We start from the raw sequence: 21471 nt of genomic DNA on the forward strand, positions 1-21471 counted from the left end.
AGAAGAAGAAGAAGAAGAAGAAGAAGAAGAAGAAGAAGAAGATTCTTACATTCTTTAACCCTTGTGATTGTCCTGGAAGTGACGACCAGAAAAGTCAATGGCAACAGCACTACCGTTTCACTCTCACTGTTGGCAACGACCTTGTGGCAAGAAAATCAGGGACATGGACATTGATTCAGTGGCCTGGGGGACGATGGACTAATTAGCCCTTTTAGCCATTAGTCAGATTGAGCTGTGGCCTCGAGAAAGTCCAGCAACATGTGCGGAAGGGTGACGAATTGTGCTGTGGTGAATGCAATGATAAATCTGAATGACAACCTGGGTTGTTGCTTTTCTTGATTTAGGCCCCAAAAAAATTTTCTTTCCAACGACAAGGCCCAAAACATCAGGGTAGGTATGTCATTGATTTTTTTGATTTTTTTAAAATTTTATTTACATGCCCAAATAAATGAGCAACTACACACTGTCAACACGACATGTTCAGCTTCAACAAGCAGACTGGTTCACATTACAACAATAAAACCAACAACAATAGCAAACACGATACAGCCATTGTTGTCAGACTGGTTGATAAATTACTCTGGTGACTGGCAAAGCCTTAGGCAAATCAGCATGGAAGAGGTTACTATTTGCCAGCAATGCAAACGCAGAAGCCAAAGGATTGACATCTCATTTTATTGATTTCACGGCAGCACATGTAAGTAATTTCAAGATGAAAGAGATAAGAAAAAGAAATTGTTTTCAGGACATGTTGAAGGTGTGTACAATTACAGAAAAGTACATATGAGCTACATGAGTAGAAGATGCAGACATTCAACAACAAAATGACAAGAAAAAGTACAGCGAAAACACACAGACAGACACGTACAGATAGACAAAGACAGACATACACAGAGAGAGCGAGAGAGATAGACTGACACACACACACACGCACACGCACACGCACACACACACAAACACACACACACACACACACTTAGCCAGACAAATGATCATAACACCCAACCACTCTCTAAATCTTCCATCGTCGTCTGTTGATCATCACCGAACCTGGCTATTTCACAATACAGTCAACTTTAACTCTCTGTCAACCACAGTACCGGTCAAACGGTCGGTCCATACAGGGTTATGAAAATGAGTTGCTGTCCGTTGCCAGGGCGACAGAGGGGGCACGTGCACCATAGCGAGTGTGCAGTGGTCAAAGCTGTCGTCACTATTCCCGGCTCACCAGACCTTTGACCTTTCTCTTTCCCTGACCACTATGACGTAAGAGGGCTGTCGATATCGCCTGCTTGCCTGCCTGCCGCGACCTCTGTGCTAGGTGTGTTAAAGTACTTGCACAGTAAAGCATTTCTGTAACGACCTGCCAATGGATCGACTGAAAGACTGAGGTAATTGTTATGGGGAGGTGGTCGCTATGAAAAGGTGAATGATATGGGGCTAGGGGGGTAAAACAAAACTCGTCGAGGATTGTTTGGGGTTTGTCGTAATGGGCAGGTGGTCGTTTACGAAAGGTGGTCGCCAGGGCAGGCTTCACTGTATATTGATGGTAGTGACCGTTTCTTAATCGTCATTCTTGTCTGTCTGTCTGTCTGTCTGTCTGTTTTCTGTGTGTTTCTGTTTTCCTATCTGGTTTTGTCTGGTTTGGTCTGGTTTGGCGTGTCTGTCTGCTTCAGTGTTAGTCTTCCCGATTGTCACTAAATTGTGATGGTGTGAACATACCTGTGACACTGTTCGTTTCTTGGTCTGACTTTGTTGTCTGTGTATGTTGTTAGTTTTCTGACTGGGTGTCTGACTGTCTAACTGTTTGACTGTCTGGCTGTCTTGTCTGGCCATTTGGCTTTCTGCCTGCCCGAGTCTCTTACAAGACTCTTAGAGTATGGATAATGATGGCATCGACTGTTTTGTAGTTATCTTTGTCTGGTCTGGCCGGTACAACTTTCCGTACCTGCTCTGTTCTTCTTTGGCAATATGTACCGTCTGCCCATCTCAGTCTGTCACTCACTCACTCTCTCTCTCTCTCTCTCTCTCTCTCTCTCTCTCTCTCTCTCTCTCTCTCTCTCTCTCTCTCTCTCTCTCTCTCTCTCTCTCTCTCTCTCTCTCTCTCTCTCTCTCTCTCTCTCTCTCTCTCTCTCTCTCTCTCTCTCTCTCTCTCTCTCTCTCTCTCTGTCGGCTCACGCGAGGTACTCTAACTGTCCGCGGGGCAGGGGATTATCTGACTGTGGATCGATCGCACAGGGGGAGTATTTGGTGCCAGGCAACAACAGTCCTTCTCTCTACGCTGCACCAATCAGCGGACACGTAACAGCCGGCGTTCGGACATGCTTCCGGTAATGGCCTCCGGCTGTCCGATTACGAAATGTTTTTGGAGTCTGTACAGAATAGTCAATATTTTTTATTTTTTTTATAGCAGGCTAACTTCCATGATACAAAAACATGTGCCGATGGATTCCCATTTGGCTCTCATCTGACCACTTCCTTTTGCCGATAGTGTATGTGTCTGTTAAAACCTATCCTTTTGAACAGAAATGCATTTTACTCTGTGAAAACTCGTTTTACTCTGTGCAAACTGACCTATTTTACTCGGCGAAAACTCGTTATTTTGTTACTTATATGACCTTGCAGCCACTTTTAGACGACTTTGTATGTGTCTCTGTAGCTGCTTTTAAGTGCTTTCATTTGTTCTTTGTGTAATGTATACGATCAGGACAGAAATAGTTTTCAAAGTTGCGGATGGTATTTGGTTTCGAATTTCAAAAAACATCGAAATTCGATTATCCACCACTTACTAAAATCAAGAACTGTTATTAAATTGCGCGGCTCGAGGACGAGAGGGAATGGATATGAGTTTAAAACAATCGACCATGTATATGGTTCGTGTACAAGAGAACGGCGGAAATACACAAGCAAGATTCATTATTTCCCAATGTGTGACATCCATATCAACTGTGCACGACTATTAATACGAGGGTGGGAAAACAGAGAGAGGGACACAGACAGACAGACAGACAGACAGACAGACAGACAGACAGACAGACAGACGAAGACACATTGAGACAGACGGAGTAGCTAGCGACAAATTGTGAGTTCTTATTAACAAAAAGGGTGAAACGACAAAGCTACTGAAACATTGAGATTTCTAATCAAGAAAGGGTGGAAACAACAGACAGACAGACATACAGACAAACAGACAGACAGACACTAGAACTAGAGACTAAGTGAGAGTTCTTTTTAAGTACGCGCGCTTTTCGAATAACACTGATGCACGAACCGATCACGCCCGGGATAAAATGCCTTACAAATCCACGTTTCAAGGCTCTCCAGGGAAATCAGGCGAACAGGAAACTCTGCTTCTATTCTGCTTGCAACCGCAGGCATGCATATACCGACTCGATCGGACGAACGCAACCCTCCTATTTTCAGCATTTTACGAAGAACATCCATTATGTACAACTTAGCAAACACCCGGCCGTTGACGGCATATCATGTTGACAGGCACGACTTTCTGTTCTCAATGGAGTAAATTAAAGTGACATGAAATCATCCTTTTTCACGGGTAATGGCACTGTATTTAGCGATGCTATGTGACAAGATACCGATCGTCAATATCCATTGTTGTGTTGTCGGCACGCATTGAATGCTAAAATGAAAAAGATGTGGTGTGTGCTTATATATTCAAAACAAAACACAGGGTGGGATGGTCTCATGCAAATGTGTGTTTGAATTTGTTTTCATACAATACGAATGTCTTTGAATTACAAGTGTGTGTGGGGGGGGGCGTGTGTGTGTGTGCGTGCGTGCGCGTGCGTGCGTGCGTGTGTGCGTGCGTGCGTGCGCGTGTGTGTGTGTTTTAGAACCGACTTTCAGCTCTTTTAATCTGTGTTGCACTATATACCGTTACCAAACGACTTGCAAAATAACAAGCGTTCCAAACACAGTGCAACCGCTGTTTAAAGACCTTCAATGATCTCAGAAATGTAGGTCTTAACACAGAGCCGAGAGTCTTAACACAGAGAGAGTCTCAACAATGAAGGTAAGTTCAGAAACACTATGAAAAAAGCGTCTGAGAAAATGATATCTCATAGTATTAATTAATACATGCATGTATATCAATGATAATTATGGTGCTGTGTTCCGGGTTTGTTTTCATGTTCATATATATATTCATGCCACCAATGTAATTTATCAGATTTGAGATAATACAGTTAATGTGGCTGGAAAGGTAGTCTTGCGATGGAGGTCCTCAACAGACAGGTTCCACGGCAATACCAAAAGTCAGAAGCCTAAAGTTTACATCAACTGCCAATGATGCAACGCCGGTGTCTGTTGCAAAACTGGATACATCCGGCTCGCTCAAATTAGCGGGTTCATCTAACAGGCTGAGCTGTACGTCATCGCGCAGCCAGTGCACTCTTTGTATGGTAATATGATAGAAACACTGACGTATGAATGTGTGAAGGGGCGGGCGGTGGAAGGGGGTGGAGGGGTAGTTATATCATAAAGTATTAACATTAACTCCCTATCCCATCAGCACCAGTACCCCCCCCCCTCCCCCTCCTCCCTCTCCGCCAACCTCTGCTCAAAGGGGTCGATTTTTGATACAAACATTTTTGTTTTCTGCTTTTCTTTCTCTGTCCGTATCATGTTTATTTTTTGCTATGATATTGAATTGCAAAAAAACGCTTCATTAAGCATACCAAGAAGTAAATATGTTTAAAACAGATCTCTTCATGCATCATTTCAGTCTAATGAGTTGTTAATGAACTGAATAATCCAGTAAAGACAGCGCGTGTCTTCAATGAGCCATCAAGAGGCACGTTTAATCTAACTAGAAGTTGATTTCAAGCATGTTCTCGTCAGAAGCCGAGTGACAGGCATGTGTCTTTAAACAGTAATTAATACATGTAGAGCATTTATGTTATTACTATCTAATGAGTGTTTCCGCGGTGGTTAAACCCAAGGAGCCGTTATGTATGTTTCTTGAAATAGCCATCATCATGCATTCTTTTCCCCAGTGAAGGCTAACACGTAATCAGACACACACACACGCACGCACGCACGCATGCACTCACGCACGCACGCACGCACACACACACACACACACACACACACACACACACACACACACACATACGTACACACACACACACACACATGAGGCATGTGTCGTTAATGCGTTATCAAGGAGCCAACAGTTCTCTTGTACATGCTAACATTGTCGAGGGAGAAAAAAAAAAGAAAAAAAAAGGCATGTGTCTTTGACTGTGCCAATATCAAACACCTCAATTAATTGCAAACGTTGTGGTGCAAATAAAAAACAAACACACAAAAAATACAAAAAAACCCTCACTAGGCATGAGTCTTGAAAGCTCCATTACCATGCAGTATTTGTGTCACTAATTGCTCGAATATTGCATAATTATCGCCTACGCAGCAGGGGGTATTAACTTTTCGGAGAAAACACTGGGGAGGGATGGCATTACACACCAATTACATTAGCGTCCTTCTTTCCCAAAAGGATGCCGTTTGGCATTGGCAGTCGACAAAAAAACGCTGAATTCTTTTTTTTCAAATCGCCGAAAACTTTTCAGATCTGTAGAAATCCAAATACCAACGTTCCAAAATTCACAATCAAAAAACAAGAAAGATTTTTTATTGAAAAGTTTCATTTATGAAAAAACAAAACGTCACGTTCACTGATCTTCGAACCAGCGGTCTTTTAAGTGAACAGACAGACAAACACTTATGACACACAAAATAAACGTATCTGACAAATTGTCCAGATACTCCCTCGGAACACACAAGGGAGACAATCTGCAGAACTCTGTTCTCGTCTTGGGGGGAGGGTGGCGTCAAGGACTGTCCCCACAGCGTTTTGTCTTTACATCCCTACAGCGTTTTGTCTTTACATCCCTACAGCGTTTTGTCTTTACATCCCTACAGCGTTTTGTCTTTACATCCCCACAGCGTTTTGTCTTTACATCCCTACAGTGTTTTGTGTTTACATCCCTACAGCGCTTTGTCTTTACATCCCCACAGCGTTTTGTCTTTACATCCCTACAGCGTTTTGTCTTTACATCCCAACAGCGTTTTGTCTTTACATCCCAACAGCGTTTTGTCTTTACATCCCAACAGCGTTTTGTCTTTACATCCCTACAGCGTTTTGTCTTTACATCCCTACAGCGTTTTGTCTTTACATCCCCACAGCGTTTTGTCTTTACATCCCAACAGCGTTTTGTCTTTACATCCCTACAGCGTTTTGTCTTTACATCCCCACAGCGTTTTGTCTTTACATCCCCACAGCGTTTTGTCTTTACATCCCTACAGCGTTTTGTCTTTACATCCCTACAGCGTTTTGTCTTTACATCCCAACAGCGTTTTGTCTTTACATCCCTACAGCGTTTTGTCTTTACATCCCTACAGCGTTTTGTCTTTACATCCCTTCAGCGTTTTGTCTTTACATCCCAACAGCGTTTTGTCTTTACATCCCTACAGCGTTTTGTCTTTACACCCCTACAGCGTTTTGTCTTTACATCCCTACAGCGTTTTGTCTTTACATCCCTACAGCGTTTTGTCTTTACATCCCCACAGCGTTTAGTCTTTACATCCCCACAGCGTTTTGTCTTTACATCCCTACAGCGTTTTGTCTTTACATCCCCACAGCGTTTTGTCTTTACATCCCCACAGCGTTTTGTCTTTACATCCCTACAGCGTTTTGTCTTTACATCCCCACAGCGTTTTGTCTTTACATCCCTACAGCGTTTTGTCTTTACATCCCTACAGCGTTTTGTCTTTACATCCCCACAGCGTTTTGTCTTTACATCCCCACAGCGTTTTGTCTTTACATCCCTACAGCGTTTTGTCTTTACATCCCTACAGCGTTTTGTCTTTACATCCCCACAGCGTTTTGTCTTTACATCCCCACAGCGTTTTGTCTTTACATCCCTACAGCGTTTTGTCTTTACATCCCCACAGCGTTTTGTCTTTACATCCCCACAGCGTTTTGTCTTTACATCCCTACAGCGTTTTGTCTTTACATCCCCACAGCGTTTTGTCTTTACATCCCTACAGCGTTTTGTCTTTACATCCCTACAGCGTTTTGTCTTTACATCCCAACTGCGTTTTGTCTTTACATCCCCACAGCGTTTTGTCTTTACATCCCCACAGCGTTTTGTCTTTTCATCCCTACAGCGTTTTGTCTTTACATCCCCACAGCGTTTTGTCTTTTCATCCCTACAGCGTTTTGTCTTTACATCCCTACAGCGTTTTGTCTTTACATCCCCACAGCGTTTTGTCTTTACATCCCTACAGCGTTTTGTCTTTACATCCCTACAGCGTTTTGTCTTTACATCCCCACAGCGTTTAGTCTTTACATCCCCACAGCGTTTTGTCTTTACATCCCTATAGCGTTTTGTCTTTACATCCCCACAGCGTTTTGTCTTTACATCCCCACAGCGTTTTGTCTTTACATCCCTACAGCGTTTTGTCTTTACATCCCTATAGCGTTTTGTCTTTACATCCCCACAGCGTTTTGTCTTTACATCCCCACAGCGTTTTGTCTTTACATCCCCACAGCGTTTTGTCTTTACATCCCCACAGCGTTTTGTCTTTACATCCCTACAGCGTTTTGTCTTTACATCCCCACAGCGTTTTGTCTTTACATCCCTACAGCGTTTTGTCTTTACATCCCTACAGCGTTTTGTCTTTACATCCCTACAGCGTTTTGTCTTTACATCCCTACAGCGTTTTGTCTTTACATCCCCACAGCGTTTTGTCTTTACATCCCTACAGCGTTTTGTCTTTACATCCCCACAGCGTTTTGTCTTTACATCCCCACAGCGTTTTGTCTTTACATCCCCACAGTGTTTTGTCTTTACATCCCCACAGCGTTTTGTCTTTACATCCCTACAGCGTTTTGTCTTTACATCCCTACAGCGTTTTGTCTTTACATCCCTACAGCGTTTTGTCTTTACATCCCTACAGCGTTTTGTCTTTACATCCCTACAGCGTTTTGTCTTTACATCCCTACAGCGTTTTGTCTTTACATCCCTACAGCGTTTTGTCTTTACATCCCCACAGCGTTTTGTCTTTACATCCCTACAGCGTTTTGTCTTTACATCCCTACAGCGTTTTGTCTTTACATCCCTACAGCGTTTTGTCTTTACATCCCTACAGCGTTTTGTCTTTACATCCCTACAGCGTTTTGTCTTTACATCCCTGCAGCGTTTTGTATTTACATCCCTACAGCGTTTTGTCTTTACATCCCTACAGCGTTTTGTCTTTACATTCCCCACAGCGTTTTGTCTTTACATTCCCCACAGCGTTTTGTCTTTACATCCCTACAGCGTTTTGTCTTTACATCCCCACAGCGTTTTGTCTTTACATCCCCACAGCGTTTTGTCTTTACATCCCTACAGCGTTTTGTCTTTACATCCCTACAGCGTTTTGTCTTTACATCCCTGCAGCGTTTTGTATTTACATCCCTACAGCGTTTTGTCTTTACATCCCTACAGCGTTTTGTCTTTACATCCCCACAGCGTTTTGTCTTTACATCCCCACAGCGTTTTGTCTTTACATCCCAACAGCGTTTTGTCTTTACATCCCTACAGCGTTTTGTCTTTACATCCCTACAGCGTTTTGTCTTTACATCCCTACAGCGTTTTGTCTTTACATTCCCCACAGCGTTTTGTCTTTACATCCCCACAGCGTTTTGTCTTTACATTCCCCACAGCGTTTTGTCTTTACATCCCCACAGCGTTTTGTCTTTACATCCCTACAGCGTTTTGTCTTTACATCCCTACAGCGTTTTGTCTTTACATCCCCACAGCGTTTTGTCTTTACATCCCTACAGCGTTTTGTCTTTACATCCCCACAGCGTTTTGTCTTTACATCCCCACAGCGTTTTGTCTTTACATCCCTACAGCGTTTTGTCTTTACATCCCCACAGCGTTTTGTCTTTACATCCCTACAGCGTTTTGTCTTTACATCCCCACAGCGTTTTGTCTTTACATCCCCACAGCGTTTTGTCTTTACATCCCCACAGCGTTTTGTCTTTACATCCCCACAGCGTTTTGTCTTTACATCCCCACAGCGTTTTGTCTTTACATGCATCCCCACAGCGTTTTGTCTTTACATCCCTACAGCGTTTTGTCTTTACATCCCTACAGCGTTTTGTCTTTACATCCCTACAGCGTTTTGTCTTTACATCCCCACAGCGTTTTGTCTTTACATCCCCACAGCGTTTTGTCTTTACATGCATCCCCACAGCGTTTTGTCTTTACATCCCAACAGCGTTTTGTCTTTACATCCCCTCAGCGTTTTGTCTTTACATCCCTACAGCGTTTTGTCTTTACATCCCTACAGCGTTTTGTCTTTACATCCCTACAGCGTTTTGTCTTTACATCCCCACAGCGTTTTGTCTTTACATCCCCACAGCGTTTTGTCTTTACATGCATCCCCACAGCGTTTTGTCTTTACATCCCTACAGCGTTTTGTCTTTACATCCCTACAGCGTTTTGTCTTTACATCCCTACAGCGTTTTGTCTTTACATCCCCACAGCGTTTTGTCTTTACATCCCTACAGCGTTTTGTCTTTTTTTTTTTTTTTTTTTTTTTTTTTTTTTTTTCTTCTTTTTTTTTCTTTTTTTTTTGACCTCAGTTGCATGCAAGGTTGCTTCAACCCATCTTTTTTGCCTCTTTTGTCTTTTTTTCTTCTTTTTTTTCTTTTTTTTCTTTCTTTTTGGGCGGTGAGCATATCCTTCTTCATTGGTCTTTTTTTTTTTCCTTCAATGAAATTTTAATTTTGTTTTCTTTTGCATTACAGGTTACATTTCCATTAAATTACTTTTTAATTCAACAGCAATCTAGCTAAGGACAATGGGGATACACCTTTCGTAGCGCAAGTTCTTGTTGAAATACAATTTCCAATGGAACAGGCGATTTAGTTTTCTTAACTTTGCTAATGCACATTTTTGCTATCAATAAAACATGGTTAATTAACGCTGATTCCTGACATTTTTCGATTCCGAATAATACATCTGTAATAGACAATAAGAAAGCCCGACCTGTCAGACTGTTCAACATTTTTTCAATATAAGTCCAAAACCTTCTAATTCGGGGACACTCATAGAAAAAGTGTTCCATGACATCCAAAATATGTGGGCACTCGTTACAGTTTTTTGTTTGACTTACTTTCATTTTATGTAATAAAATATTGGTGGGATATAAATTGTGACAAATTTTCCATTGCAACACACGCAGGCGCACTTCTTTTGTCACCTGTCGTGGCAACAACCACGTCTGTTCGACAAAAACAAAATCTAGTTTTCTTTTCCAAAAATCGATTGCATGAGATTTTTCAATGCTATAATTCCGTTTTTTCTTTAAATATAACTTAATTAACTTGGGTTTGTTTTTAAACACATTCAATTCATCATCAATTATATCTACATTAACTATATGTGCTGGGTTGTCTACAATCCAATCTTTCCATTGTTTTGGAATTGCATTCATCACAGCGTTGTATTCAAAAAAGGTTATTGCAGGGTTTTGCTGCACAGTGATCTGAACATCTTCACATAACAGAAACTGATTTCTTTCAACATTCAACAAATCATTTATAACATTAAAACCTTTCTGGCGCCATTTTACAAAATCCAACACTTTTCCTTTAAACTGAATCAGTCTATTATTAAATAACAGTTGATTACCAACATCATTTCTGTCAACTTCCTCTAAACCTACTTTATTTTTATTATCAAGATATGTCAAAAATACCTCTTTCCAAAAATCATTTTGAACTTTTTCGATTCCTTGTAATTCCTTTTGTGTGCAATTAATTTTTGCCAAGTGATTAAAATCTGTTAATTGTTGAATGTGCCATTTTGGGATTGCACTCCAATTTTCTCGACCTGCTTCATGCAACCGTCCAATCCAATTTAAATAAAACACTTTCTGTATATAGCGTTTTGTCTTTACATGCATCCCCACAGCGTTTTGTCTTTACATCCCCACAGCGTTTTGTCTTTACATCCCCACAGCGTTTTGTCTTTACGTCCCTACAGCGTTTTGTCTTTACATCCCTACAGTGTTTTGTCTTTACATCCCTACAGCGTTTTGTCTTACATCCCCACAGCGTTTTGTCTTTACATCCCTACAGCGTTTTGTCTTTACATCCCTACAGCGTTTTGTCTTTACATCCCAACAGCGTTTTGTCTTTACATCCCAACAGCGTTTTGTCTTTACATCCCAACAGCGTTTTGTCTTTACATCCCTACAGCGTTTTGTCTTTACATCCCAACAGCGTTTTGTCTTTACATCCCTACAGCGTTTTGTCTTTACATCCCCACAGCGTTTTGTCTTTACATCCCAACAGCGTTTTGTCTTTACATCCCTACAGCGTTTTGTCTTTACATCCCCACAGCGTTTTGTCTTTACATCCCCACAGCGTTTTAGTCTTTACATCCCAACAGCGTTTTGTCTTTACATCCCCACAGCGTTTTGTCTTTACATCCCTACAGCGTTTTGTCTTTACATCCCTACAGCGTTTTGTCTTTACATCCCCACAGCGTTTTGTCTTTACATCCCTACAGCGTTTTGTCTTTACATCCCTACAGCGTTTTGTCTTTACATCCCTACAGCGTTTTGTCTTTACATCCCTACAGCGTTTTGTCTTTACATCCCTACAGCGTTTTGTCTTTACATCCCTACAGCGTTTTGTCTTTACATCCCTACAGCGTTTTGTCTTTACATCCCTTCAGCGTTTTGTCTTTACATCCCCACAGCGTTTTGTCTTTACATCCCCACAGCGTTTTGTCTTTACATCCCCACAGCGTTTTGTCTTTACATCCCTACAGCGTTTTGTCTTTACATCCCCACAGCGTTTTGTCTTTACATCCCCACAGCGTTTTGTCTTTACATCCCCACAGCGTTTTGTCTTTACATCCCTACAGCGTTTTGTCTTTACATCCCTACAGCGTTTTGTCTTTACATCCCTACAGCGTTTTGTCTTTACATCCCCACAGCGTTTTGTCTTTACATCCCTACAGCGTTTTGTCTTTACATCCCTACAGCGTTTTGTCTTTACATCCCTACAGCGTTTTGTCTTTACATCCCTACAGCGTTTTGTCTTTACATCCCTACAGCGTTTTGTCTTTACATCCCTGCAGCGTTTTGTATTTACATCCCTACAGCGTTTTGTCTTTACATCCCTACAGCGTTTTGTCTTTACATCCCTACAGCGTTTTGTCTTTACATCCCCACAGCGTTTTGTCTTTACATCCCTACAGCGTTTTGTCTTTACATCCCCACAGCGTTTTGTCTTTACATCCCTACAGCGTTTTGTCTTTACATCCCAACAGCGTTTTGTCTTTACATCCCTACAGCGTTTCCCTCGTAACAATGATAAAGGGATGTGTGTTTGCGAGGGGGGGGGGGGAGGAGATATGAAGGTTGGGGGTGGAAGAGATATTCCTTGTAAACACAATTGCAAGCCAAGCCAAGTTATGTATGTGTGTGTGTGTGTGTGTGTGTGTGTAAGTGTGGGTGTGGGTTCGTGTGGGTGTGGGTGTGCGTATGGCGTGTGCGTGTGTGTGTGTGTGTAAATGAGAGAGGCAGAGAAAATCAGAGATAGAGAGACGTAGAGACACAGTCAGACAGACAGACAGACAGACAGACAGACAGACAGACAGACAGACAGACAGACAGACAGACAGACAGACAGACAGTATTTAAAATCCAAGCAAAGTAAACAAGGGAATAAGAACAACAACGGAAAAACAAAACAGATTCTCCTGTCTCATTACCGAAAACTATTTTTGCCAGCCACCATTACTTACCACCATCGTCGTCTAATTACCAAACTCCAGTACAAAAGCCTGGAAATGAAAGCAACCTCATGCTGGCGTCTCGGCAAAAAGGTCAAACGAGAAAAGAACGGCGTGCTCCAGAGAAAACACAAAGCTCTGGTGTAATGGTCTCGGCAAGCCAAAAAACGAAAGTGCTTTTTGGCTCACGTAAGTGTAGCCTATGCGATCGTAACTTTGTCTGTCTGTGCGTGCGTGCGTGCGTGCGTCTGTGCGTGTGTATGTCTGTGGTAGAAACTCTAACATTTGAAGACGTCACATTACATTGACGTCACATTATGACGTAAGAGGGTTAGACGTCACGCGAAGGAAGTACTGACAGTCTCGGTCATTATTATTTTGAGCGCGCCGAGACTAGTTGGCAGTCGTGTCCTTGTAAGTAGGCTACATGCAGACAGACAGATCTAGATCTAGTGTCTCGCTTTCTTGCACAGTTTCACCTATGCTCTTTCTGTGTGTGTGTGCCGTGTGTGTGTGTGTGTGTGTGTGTGTGTGTGTGTGTGTGTGTGTGTGTGTGTGTGTGTGTGTGTGTGTGTGTGTGTGATTGAGTTTGTGTTACTGTTTGTCGATTTCTTACGTGAGCCTTGATGGCTTCGCCTCTTGTTTTTCAAGCGCTTTGTTGTGTGTTTCTGCGCTCCAAAACATGGCTAAGCTGTCTTGTTGTGTGTGTGTGTGTGTGTGTGTGTGTGTGTGTGTGTGCGTGTGTGTGTGTCTGTGAGTGTGTGTGTTTATTCCTGTGTATGTACGAGGTCTGTCTGTTTTTCAGCCTGTGTGCGTATGTGCGTGGGTGCGTGTTTGTGTGTGTGTGTGTGTGTGTGTGTGTGTGTGTGTGTGTGTGTGTGCGTGGGTGCGTGTGTGTGTGTGTGTGGATGTGTCTGTGTGTGTGTGTGTGTATGTGCGTGGGTGTGTGTGTTTGTGTGTATGTACGAGGTCTGTCTGTTTTTCAGCCTGTGTGCGTATGTGCGTGGGTGCGTGTGTTTGTGCTTTCTTGTGTGTGTGTGCATGAACATTTGCAATATCGATACAGAAAAAAATCACACCTCCAAGCAATCAAAAATCTATGACATGCGCTACCCGAACACATTTAAGCCTACAGATTAATAATCCTCGCGTGCAGCATACTTACACGCAAAACTCTCTCCCAAACTACCAGGCTGTATAACTCGGTCGATAATATCCGCCATTCGCTCCCCCCCCCCCCCCCCCCCACCCCACCTCCACACTTAACGCCCACCCCCATTCCTTTCCATTGCAAACGGAACAATCAAAATCCTAAACATACCATAAACAAATAATATCAGCGTGCGTTATTCAGCAGACACAAAAGATCGAGCAAATTCAACGAACAATGATGGAGCAGGATCACTACCAACTGCCGGCAGTGATGTCTATGAAGGCTGAATGTTCATAGGCTATTCATAGGCTATGGATTCGCCGGCGTGGAAATGCCTTGAGCACAAAAATACAATGGTATCCTGTGAAATACAGACAGACGGACAGATATGCTATTTGAACAGGCTGTTCAGATACCAGACTCTGGTTTCATGTAAAAGACAGACAGACAGACAGACAGACAGGCGCAATCAACAGGCCATTCTGAGGCCGTGTACATGCATACAATGAAACGCGCGTCAAAACACAGACAGACACAGACACAAACAAACACACTCACACACACACACACACACACACACACACACACACACACACACACACACAGAGTACACCTTAACAAGACACACATATATCACGTGCATGTTAAAGCTATTCGCAAATCAAAAGCCCATACACCAGCCCCAAACAGACAAATAATTTATCCTGCGAAAGTCATTCGCGAGCAAAACACAGCCGTCAACATGAGAGTAAGAAGAGTTTTTTTGCTGGTTTTTTGCTGTTTTTTTGCTAAAAACATTTATTGGAAACACACACACACACACACACACACACACTCACTCTCACACACACACAGACACACACAGACACACACACTCACACACACACACACACACACACACACACACACACACACACACACAAACACACACACACACACGCACGCGCGCGCGCGTACTGTTCACACGGAAACATGCAGCTACTTCCACATCCATGCTCCCAAAACACGGAATATTTGGGTTTATTGGGCACATCTTTTGCACGTTTATGCTTTACAGAATATTTTGGTATTTGGGACACATCTTTCTCCTTGCGATTTCTTTCCAGACACTACACATGGGTGTCATGCGGTTACCTTGCAGCAAGATGGTGTGAAACAACTTATTCTTCGCGTGTAGTGTTACTCCTTGGCAAACACATTATAGCCTCCGCTTATAATTTGATAAACCCGTCCAGTGCGTGAAACATTGCAACAAGTGCAACATGCACTCACACTTTACAAACGATTGTAAACGAACGGTTCATACACAAAACTGCTCGTACGTTACAAACACTTAAATCCTCATTGTAGAACCTCAGTAAATGTTTACGTGATGGCGTTTTGCTGGCAGCATTACCTTGCTCAAATATATGCATCAGCGTTTCATAATCAGACAAAAGGCACACACAAAAAAGTTGTATGTTTCTGGTCACCCGACCCTACCTAGTTTTTTTCCCGCCGACCCTAGACTTTTTTTTATTGCATTTGTAAAAAAAAAAATTGAAAAAAAGCGTCAAAACGAAAGTAACAGACGGCAGACGACACAAGGGGGATAACCCCGCATCCCTTTTGTCTCATTTGTTTTGTAATGTGTTGTCTTTCTCTTTGAATAGTAAGTCCAGTCTCTTTGCGTCACTGTATAGTTATTTTCTACCCTGACCAAAAAACAAAAAACAAAACAAAACAAAAAAAGCCCTACCTACCTACCCTATTTTTTGTAGCCATGTTACCAGAAACATACAACTTTTTTTTTTTGCCTAACGAAATATCACCTTGGGTTTGTCGTGCTCAATAGGCAACTGAACCGAACTCTACATACAACGGTCTTACGAGATCGCAACACAGCCGATCACAGAACACACAAGGAGCATGAACGTTCAGAACACCAGACGTAACGATACGCGTTTGAGCAACCAACAAGCAACATTTTTTATACATGAACAGCAAGGCAAAGTGGGTCGAGACAGGTGTGGTTGTTATACACCAAACCCTGTAATCACTCTACCCCCTTCCACCCCCCTCCCATTCACACACACACACTTACACACATACAGTCACCGGTGTAACACCAGGGCAGGGGACACTTCCAGGGGGAGACGGATGTGGTTATACCCCTAGCCCTAAAATCACCCTTCCCCCTTCCTAGACCACACACACACACACACACACACACACACACACACACACACACAGTCACCGCTATAACACCAAGGCAGGAGACACTTCCTTTAGACATAGCTGGTTGTTATTATCCCAGCCCTCCAGCAACCCTACCCCCTTCCCAGCCTCCCCCAACCACAGGGGACACGTCCAGTCAGTCAGGGGGGAACAGATCTGGTTGTTACACCCCCAGCCCTCCCCCAACCACAGGGGACACTTCCAGTCAGTCAGGGGGGACAGATCTGGTTGTTACACCCCCAGCCCTCCCCCAACCACAGGGGACACTTCCAGTCAGTCAGGGGGGGAACAGATCTGGTTGTTACACCCCCAGCCCTCCCCCAACCACAGGTGACACTTCCAGTCAGTCAGGGGGGGACAGATCTGGTTGTTACACCCCCAGCCCTTCAACAACCCTACTCCCTTCCTTGACACCCCCAACCCCACACAGCCACCGGTGTAACACCAGGGGACACTTCCAGGCAGGGGGCCGGGGAGAGATATCTTGGGGCAGCCAGCAGCATCCAAGCCAGGTTTCAAGGTTTTATTTCGGCTTTAGGCCCGTTGGGCGTTTAAGCTAACAAAATACACAGTTAATCACACATTCAAACACACGCACAATGAGAGTGCACCCAGGCACAGCAAACAGTGATCTTGATTACAGGCACAGCAGACATGAGTACTCACCCGAGCGTAGTCATGGTGACGATGGTGTACCAGAAGGCGGCGGGGATGGAGGTGAAGCGCGTTTCATCCACGTTCTTCTCGGCGTAGAACATGACGGTGGCGAAGATGATGATGGCCATGGTCAGCGAGAAGAGGAGGAAGCCCAGCTCACTGGCGCACGACTTGAGCGTGTATCCCAGGATGCGAAGCCCTTGCGAGTGGCGCGAGAACTTAAAGATCCGGAAGACACGGAACACCCTCAAGGTGACGAAGGCCCCGCTGACGTCATCGTTGTCCGTGATGACCAGGCCGATGTAGTAGGGCATGATGGCCACCACGTCGATGACGGACATGACGGAGCGCATGAACTTGCAGCGGTCGGGCGCGGCGTACAGACGCAGGAGGTACTCAGCCGTGAAGATCATGACGCAGGCCGTGTCCAGACAGAAGAAGGCGATAGAAAAGCGCTCCCCGCACGACGGGTTCTCCCGCGCCCCGGGCACCTTGCCGCACTGAACCGTCTCTATCACGTTGGCCATCACAGACACGGCGATGAAGAAGCCCGTCACGTAGTAGAACACCAGCGCCGTGGTGCCGACGTGCGGGTTCTCGAAAGCTCGCCACATTTTCTCCCGCAAGTCCAAGGCCGGGTCGAGCGCCCCGTCGTCCGAGGGCTTATCGTCCTGAAGGCGCTCCGAGTTCTCCCGCTTGCGATCGCGGTAGTCCTCGTAACAGCAGTCGCCGATGATCTCCGGCATGATGCCGAAGAAGGCCAGCTCGTCATCGTAGGCGGAGATGCACTCGTGCTTGGGGTAGTGGAGGCGGCCCGTGCGGTAGTAGTTGAGCACGTGGCGGAAGAGGTCCGGGTCGCGGTCGAAGAAGTACTCCTTGGTGTCGTCGTCGAAGAAGAACTCCTTCTCGTTGGAGCCCAGCAGGGTGTCCGGGTACTTGTCCAGGGTGGTCCGCCACGTCTCGAAGCGCCTGCCGCTGACGTTGATGCGCAGCTTGTCGTCCCCACGCTTGGCGTCGTCCCGCAGGCGGGGAATGGGGAGGGGGTTCTGCGCGATGGGCACCCACCCGATGGCCGAGGCTCGGGCAAAGGGCAGCCACGCCGCCACCGAGGCCATGGTGCCACCCGAGTTGTTCCCCTTGGCAGAGAAAAACTCTAGGTCCTGTGTGAATACAATTTTGAGGCGTTAGGTGGTGGCCGGACCCACTCGAGAAATGAAGGGGGTCTGGGAGGCGGTGGAGGGGGCGAAGGTGGCGTCGGGAGAGGAGTGGAAGCGGAATGGAAGAGGCGTTAAGGGACCGCAAGGGGCGGTGTGCATGAAGTGGTTTTAGCGGCTTCTGGGCACCGCTTTTCTCGGCGATGGCGTTAATGAAACAGGGGGTCGTAGTGAGATAGTTTAAGGACAGCGTCAGCAAAGGCCGACAAAAGCCAGACAGACAGAGGTACTCGCCTCTATTCACAGTGACTTTCTATTCCAAATAACACTTAAGGAAATGTGTCATACAAAAAATGCTGTGAGCAGGCTCTCAGGAACTGAAATCCTACAGAAAAGAAGGTGAACAAGAAATAAATTTGGAAAAAAAAGAAAAAGGAAGAGAGTGAAAGGTCAAGGTCACGAAGATGCGAAGGTCAAGGTCGCAGAAATGTCAAGGTCAAGGTCATGGGCTTTGTTTTCCTTGTTATCTCTGGGAATCGGATACGTGTGGTTTTGTCGTTACAAAGGCCAATCAGGCCGCCGATGGAACACGCTGGAAGCTCCGCACAGTGCCTCCAAGGAACAAACGCAGCACACACACACTCGGGTATCAAACGGGGTAGATAGAACAACCGGGTAGCATCTGTACCGTGCAGCCACTTTCAACACACCTTCCTTCCTTTCCTTCACTTCACGGGTCAGTGAACACCACGAACACATCCACTCTCGTCACCGTGCTGAACACACTGACAAACACACTCACGGATGTATTTTTTTTCCCGATGACGAAGACGATGGCGTTAGTCAGTGGGTCCCACGTCCGCTCGTACGCACACACAAACACACCAACATCCACAAATGGAATGAATCCAGCAGTATGTTTCTCGTTCTCTCTCCTGTCAGTGCAGCCCACGTCCACGCGTACGCGTACACAAACACATCAACATCCAGGAAACGAATCCAGTCGCGAACTTCTCTCTACGGTCAATGCGTTCCACGCCGTCCACGCGTACGCGCACACAAACACACAAACATCGATAAGAATGAATCCAGCGGTGTATTAACACTGTATGAAGGATTTGTCGTCACAAACAGGCACACCGTACATGGAGAAACACAAAAGACTATTTATTTTAATGGTTGTGTTAGTTGCCAGATGTCACCTGCGCTGACACAGGCAGATATAAAATAATATTTAAACTGGCGTGTTGCAGCGAGTGACAAAACTATCCCGGCTACAACAAAAAACCCGCGCTACATAGCTATATCGCCGTGGTCGTTGTAGGAAAATCCACACTGTAGTCAGAGTCGGTCGTTGTATACGCCACTGGCGATGATGGTGCAGAAGCTGTCACACAGCCAATAATCCGGCATGCAGTTATATGAATCAACGGGTTTTTGACCCGACGATGTCGATGAAATTGAACACCTCGACGTCGGTTACGATGAAATTGACAACGGTTATGGAGGAGGGGGAGACGGAGGGGGAGGGTGGTGGTCAGAGAAGGGGGAGTGAGGGGGAGAGGGAGGGACAGCCGAGCAGAAACGGCCGGCTAGCAGCCACATTGCGATACATCAAGCTGCTCCCTACAACTACAACCACTACCACCACGACAACGACGACGACAGCTTTTTCAGTCGCCCTCGCCGTTACACTGCCACCAGTGGTGTCACAACCACCACCACAGCCTGCTGACAGCCACTATTTCTACACAGCTTTTTGTAATGTATATATATCCTCTTCTGCTGTGCAGGTTTCTCGAGTGACTGTTTTGTTGTCAGTCAGTCAATCGCTGACAATTCCTGATCAATTTCTGTCTATCACTGTCTATCACGACTGACAGCAACTAGTGCTACACGATCACAGCTTTTTGTTCTATCCTTCCGTTGCTGTGTGGAGTTCTCAGGGACTGTTTTGTGTCAGTCAGTCGTGCTGACAATAGCAGATCAATGGTCGATCCCTCTTCAGTGCTTCCCTGGCAGCGCTATCGCTGACACTGGCTCGATGCCGGATCAGAGAGCATGCGGCGCGACGAACGGACAGACACGGTATAGCGCTGACCACTAGCAGGACTTTTCTCTCTCTTGCTCACCTGTCCGGCCTGTGGTCAGCAGATGGCACCTGACAGCTACACGCTTCGGAGGAGAGAGAGAGAGTTGGGGGTGGAGAAGAGGAGAGTAAGGTGTAGGTAGTTGTGAGTAGGGGGTGGAGGGAGGGTGATGATGGTAGGGGGGTGAATTCCTCTACCTTCCTCTTATATTCGCTCACACAATGATCACCCTCCTTCGACGATGAGCTCCAGTGAAGCACACTTGCAGTATGTAGACTAGCACAACAGCACTTTCACTTCACACCAATCCACAATTATGTAGACAAGCAAACAGCAACACTGACGCACTGATGTCGAGTTTCACAGAAGAGTAGAGAGTGAATAGTAGTAGCTTCTCTTTCTTTCCCCCTCTCTCTCTCACTCTCTCGATTCCGCAAGCGCTGAAGCAGCGACGGTAGCCGTAGTGCGGAAACTGCCGCAATAAGGTTGTAGCAGTTAGTCCCCTCAGCCGTGCAGCGCAGCGCAGCGCCGTACTGTGCTGTGGATGCTGTGCTGCTGCCGTACCGCAAAGAGTAGTCGTTGTAGCGTACCGTGGTGGGGATACGGACGGCGGCGACGACGCTGACGGTTGCAGCAGCGGCTCAGGCTTGGCAACGTAGCCCCGTTTGTAGCTGGCTGTTGCTGCTGCTGTGGTGTGTGTGTGCTGTCCTCCCATTACTGGCGGCTGTGTGCTGTGCGGCAGCGAGCTGCTTTCGCTCTGTCCAGTGCTACTGCTGCTGCTGCTGCTGCCAACGGCACTGTTGCTTCAAGCTGCAGGTGGTCATGATGGGGATAGGTGTGGCGGTGGTGGTGGTGGTGGTGGTGGTGGTGGTAGTAAGGTGGTTGGTGGTTGGTGGGGGGTGGTGGTGGGGGATGGGGGTGGTTTGTCGATGCTAAATTTGTCCGTGATGTCTGGTACGTATTGTCCACTCCATGTGTTGTGTGTTGTTATTTTACAGACGTGTATGTCTGTTTTCTTGGTTGTGGTGGTGGTGGTGGTGATTCCAGGAGAGAGTGAGGGGGAGGGGGGGGAGGTGAATCGATTTTCAATACTAAATGTTTCTCTTTAAGTCTGCTACGTATTGAACTGTCACGTCCACTCAGTGTGATGTATGTCGGGTTTTCTCATAGTCAGCCTTCGGAGATGTGCTCTGTCGTCATGTCGTTGTTGTTGTTGATGTCGGTGGTGGTGGTGATTGGAGGTGGCTGTTGAGGCAAAATTTTCCCTTGGTGTCTGTTATAGATTTTCTAGACTGATTTATGCCAATAGACGAAATAATTCCGTCGGATTTGTATGGGCTGTGAGAGACTGCATGAATACCCTTGCCTTTCCTCTA

The 21471-nt window shown here is 45.4% G+C and overlaps 1 protein-coding gene across 1 annotated transcript in view; it reads right to left on the minus strand.

The window, feature by feature from the left end:
* LOC138965373 (potassium voltage-gated channel protein Shal-like) overlaps positions 1 to 20610 on the minus strand; it is a gene marked incomplete in the record, with an annotated part of 218253 nt that extends 197643 nt beyond the window's left edge. Inside the window, 1 exon segment of the mRNA XM_070337515.1 lies at positions 16861 to 20610. Within this exon segment, the coding sequence (XP_070193616.1) occupies positions 16861 to 17966 (1106 nt within the window).
* Positions 20611 to 21471: the final 861 nt, after the last annotated feature.

Source organism: Littorina saxatilis, linkage group LG4, assembly GCF_037325665.1.
Source record: "Littorina saxatilis isolate snail1 linkage group LG4, US_GU_Lsax_2.0, whole genome shotgun sequence".
Classification (NCBI taxonomy): Eukaryota; Metazoa; Mollusca; class Gastropoda; order Littorinimorpha; family Littorinidae; genus Littorina; species Littorina saxatilis.